The sequence below is a fragment of the Glycine soja genome, chromosome 14 (genome assembly GCF_004193775.1).
Source record: "Glycine soja cultivar W05 chromosome 14, ASM419377v2, whole genome shotgun sequence".
Classification (NCBI taxonomy): domain Eukaryota; kingdom Viridiplantae; phylum Streptophyta; class Magnoliopsida; order Fabales; family Fabaceae; genus Glycine; species Glycine soja.
Genome location: NC_041015.1, coordinates 43,538,385 through 43,542,536, shown reverse-complemented (window position 1 = coordinate 43,542,536; position 4,152 = coordinate 43,538,385). Strand labels below are relative to the sequence as shown.

At 30.2% G+C, this 4,152-nt stretch overlaps 1 protein-coding gene across 1 annotated transcript; it reads left to right on the top strand.

Moving 5' to 3' along the window:
* The first annotated feature begins 2,886 nt into the window (after nt 1-2,886).
* On the top strand, nt 2,887-3,430 carry LOC114383209. The gene is made up of 2 exons (XM_028342835.1): nt 2,887-3,079; nt 3,198-3,430. The coding sequence occupies exons 1-2, from the start codon at nt 2,983-2,985 to the stop codon at nt 3,353-3,355; spliced, it is 255 nt and encodes an 84-aa protein (XP_028198636.1). The 5' UTR covers nt 2,887-2,982; the 3' UTR covers nt 3,356-3,430.
* Nucleotides 3,431-4,152: the final 722 nt, after the last annotated feature.

The window sequence follows — 4,152 nt, the reverse complement described above, 5'->3', positions numbered from 1 at the left end:
GGCACAAAGCTCTAACACACTCAACTCAACCCTTCACTGGAAGTTCTCAAATTCAGAAATCTCAAGAGCAATTTAGAAGATGAAGTGAATGGAAGAGGAAAGGATGAACAAGCTTTTATAAGTCTAAAAAACCAAATCAAAACCTTCTAACTTCTCACCATAAGTGGTGGCCTCGAGAGTTACAAACCCATCATGGAGATGCAAAAATTAAAGCGCCACCTCCAAGGTTTAACTCTGTAATGCCATCGCTTAGGGTTTAATGCCTCATATGAAGATATATGTTTGTTTTAAAGCCACAAATGAAATGCCACACGTCACAATCAAAAGGTGTCTGGATTGTCACATCCTTAAATGAAAGGTCATGATTTTTCTTGTCTAAACACATATGTCATGATGCTTAATAGAGGTCACAACAATTGATTTACAGGTCATGTTGTTTAATCGAGGCCACAATGATTGACTATTCTAAATAAAAACCTTACATGTATTAAGATATCTATCTCAAAGCAAGTCGGAAATAATCATTTCTATTATAGCAGATCGGTCTAAAAGTACAAATTGATCATTTTTGAGTTTATACCCCTAATATATTCTTGATCGATGCAAAGCTCTTTTGTCTTTTATAGACTTAGAGCTTGAGAGACTTATGTACTATACGAGACCCAATGGTAGTCGAGCCTAACCAATCGACTACCACATTCGCATGGTGTCCTTAGTGGACATCATGGATGGTTACTAGCTCGGTAACAATCCTCGCTTATAAAACCAAAAGAACAACAAGAAAAGGTAAGTTACATTTCATTCATCGCACACTCCCTAAATAGACATTGGCTTTAACATCGAAGTTCTTTTTCAAGTACCTCAACTAGCCATTGGAGAAAGAGCTCGAAAGCATAGGAATGAGACTACTCATAGGTCGGACTACTAAGAGTTTGGTAAAAACATAGGTAAACTATATTTTATTGTTGTACTGTTTATAAATAATGGGATAGAATTATATGTATGATCTTGCAATAATTGGGAAATTTAAAAAGAGGTATAGATATTTAAAAATTTCACATGTATTAATAATTTACCTAAATTCAAATTAACATGTGTTTATTATCAATAATTTAACTAGTGTGAATTGTTGACTATGTTTTATATATAATGTATATTAAAAAGTTACAAAAATAATTAAAAATAGAAAAAATTATATTAGAGTACAGTTTCTTTTCAACAAATTAAAATTTAAAAATCTAAATTTTTCTATTTTTAATTATTTTTGTAACTTTTTAATATACATTATATATAAAACATAAAATACAACACATGTGGACTTTTTTTCATAAAAGCAAGTAGGAAAAAAAATTCACTTAATTTATTGGAAAAATTATTACAATAGTTAAACATTTTCATGTCCTCAGTATATTAAATGTTGGGCTCAGCTTCTTTTTTCTTTCTTTCCATTTTTTACGGAAAAAAAAAATAGATGTTGGGTTTTATCATCATACAAGTGAAGCAAACAAAAAGTCTATTCCTAAGCCTTGCTTAATACTGTAAAATACTTTTCTTCATATCCTGTGCAAATACAATTACCAACGCATAGCACTCGAGAGAGCAGTAGTCTTTTCCTCTGCCAGAGTATTTTCATCATTTGTGTAAGCCTTTCGAAACTGAGACAGAATATTTATTTTCATCATAATTATTGTTATTATTATTCTTCATAAATAATATTTTAATTGTTATTTTATTTATAGATAAATTTTGTAAGTATATGTATGGCCATGCCTTGTGTGAGTACTGATACTAGTATTACTACAAATATTAGATAGAGTCACTTGGAATGGTCGTGTGGTCTTTTATTAAAGGTATAAACAATATGATAAAGATGGAGGTTTCGATTTTTTTAAGAAAAAAAATAATAAATTACACTATCTATTTCTAAGGTTTTATAAAATTATATAAATATGCTCTCTCTTTTTAACATTTACAATAACCTCTCTTTAGAAAAGTATGATATAATATTTTTAAATAACCAAAGTGGTTAATATAATATATAAAAAGATGCTAGTGTATATTTTTAAATAACTTAGGGGTTAATGTAGGAAAAGAACCCCCCCCCCCCCCCCCCCCCCCGTCTTTGTATAATTTTTATTTTTTTTAGAAATAATTAGTGTAATTTACCAAAAAAAAATTCAATAACCATAACTAAAATTCTCTTATTTTACAAATATACTAACAATATATTTAATGTTAATTTTACATTACTGTTTATCCATAAATGATTACATATGATAAATTTGATAATTTTTATAAATATTACTTTTTTACAGCTTTATAATTTTTTTTACCAAATAGATTTATAATTTTTACTTAAAATGGTTTTTATTTAATGACTTAATTATTGTTTTAGTCTTGAATTTGGATGTGTATTTTTTTAGTCCCTAAAATTTAAAAATATTCTTTTTAATCTTTAAATTTTGAAATTTTTTCAGTTTTTACATAATAAATTGATATTTTATAATAGTTTTTAAACACTTTGTGATGGGTATTTTGGCATGTTGTGTTGGATTTTTTTAATATTTTGTGACAATTTTTAAATACAAATTTAATTGGCTAAAATATAAAAATTAAGATAGCTAAAAATCATCACAAAGTATCAATTTATTATATTAGGAATTAAAAAAAATAAAATTTTCAAAATTTAAAAACAAAAAAAATATTTTTAAATTTCAGGGTAAAAAACATATATACCTCAAATTCAGGTTAATGAAGCCTTATTTAATTAACATACAAAAAGATTTATCCTAACACTATATGACAATAAAATAATACAGTAACGTGTAGAAAGGCAATTAATTGCTCAATGTAATTTAAAAAGTGGTAGATTTTAAATAAACATTTATTGTTGTCTGGACCAACTGGGGTCAGTTCAAGGCCCAGACGAAGCATACAACAGCCGAAGTCGCTCGCCGATGTAAAGTTGATGTCTTGTTGGAGATGGTGTCGTTGTCGATGTCTATTTGGGAATACACAGTGCTCCTCCTTCTACGGCCCCTCCTCGCCGTAACGTTCGTTCTCTTCTTAATATCCCTCGGTAAGACGGTGATTGATTACTATTCCTCTTTCTTTCTTTCTCTTAATTTCTCTCTTCACCATCTTGTTGATCGATGAGTTGAAAAAAGCTCACACGTGTGGTGTGGTGGTGTTTATAGGTTGGTTTGTGGCGTGGAAACTGGTGCCGGTGCACGTGCCTCTGGTGCAAGAGGTTTTCGGCCTCAAGAAGAAAGCTGTTCGAGTGAAGCCCCCAACTGGTCGCTTCTCCAAAATTTACGGCACCCTTCATGCCAAAAACTCACCCTCCACTTCATAACTTCTCTTTCTCTCCTCCTTTTATAAATTCTTTTTTTCTTTTGCTTTCACCCCCATTGACAATTTTATATAATTGAATTTTTTTTTTGTATCTTGTGTTATAAATAAAATTCCAATAAGATTTAGTTTGGTAAGTTATAAAAAAATTGAGTGATCTCTCATGCTTTAGAATAACAATTTTGGGTATGGACTTGTGTTTTGAGAATAGAGCAAGATTAGGAGTAAGGAGCAAAAGAAGTTTATAATTGTGCAGACATATATCTGTTTATCTATTCACTTTGAATCACAGAACGGTGGAATGGAGTAGATACTAGTTTGTAGTATGGAATGGAATGAATGCAATGCATATCAATTAAATGCAAACAATGAAATGGTGACTTTTTTCTTTTCCATTCCATCTCTCAGAATTGGATATCCAAATTTAGCTTTACTGTAAATTCACTAAATTGTTAATTATTGGTATCATTTTTTCCCTCTGTGAGGGAAGGAGCGGTATCTATTACGGACGCAAGCACAAGATGGAAAGAACAACCTAGCTTCAAGGACTAGGAACCTCTATAAGAGAGAAAGATAAAGAAGAAGAAACTTGTATTATTTTTCTACCTTTAAAGGAGAGATCATTCCTACATATATAGAGCTAAGTGTTAGGGGACAAGCTCCCGACAACACTAACGAAAAGGATAAAAGCAAGTAGCAAATATCCTAACAGAATGATAACAATATTATTATTTTTAACAACCTACTATCTTATTAGCACGTTTTGCTCCTCCTAGCCATTTTGCACATAAAGTTGGTGGT

Coding starts and splice junctions, on each gene's coding strand:
- LOC114383209 (XM_028342835.1), top strand. CDS start 2,983: ATGGTGTCGTTGTCGATGTCTATTTGGGAATACACAGTGCTCCTCCTT. Junction 3,080..3,197: donor TCTCTTCTTAATATCCCTCG/GTAAGACGGTGA, acceptor TGGTGTTTATAG/GTTGGTTTGTGGCGTGGAAA.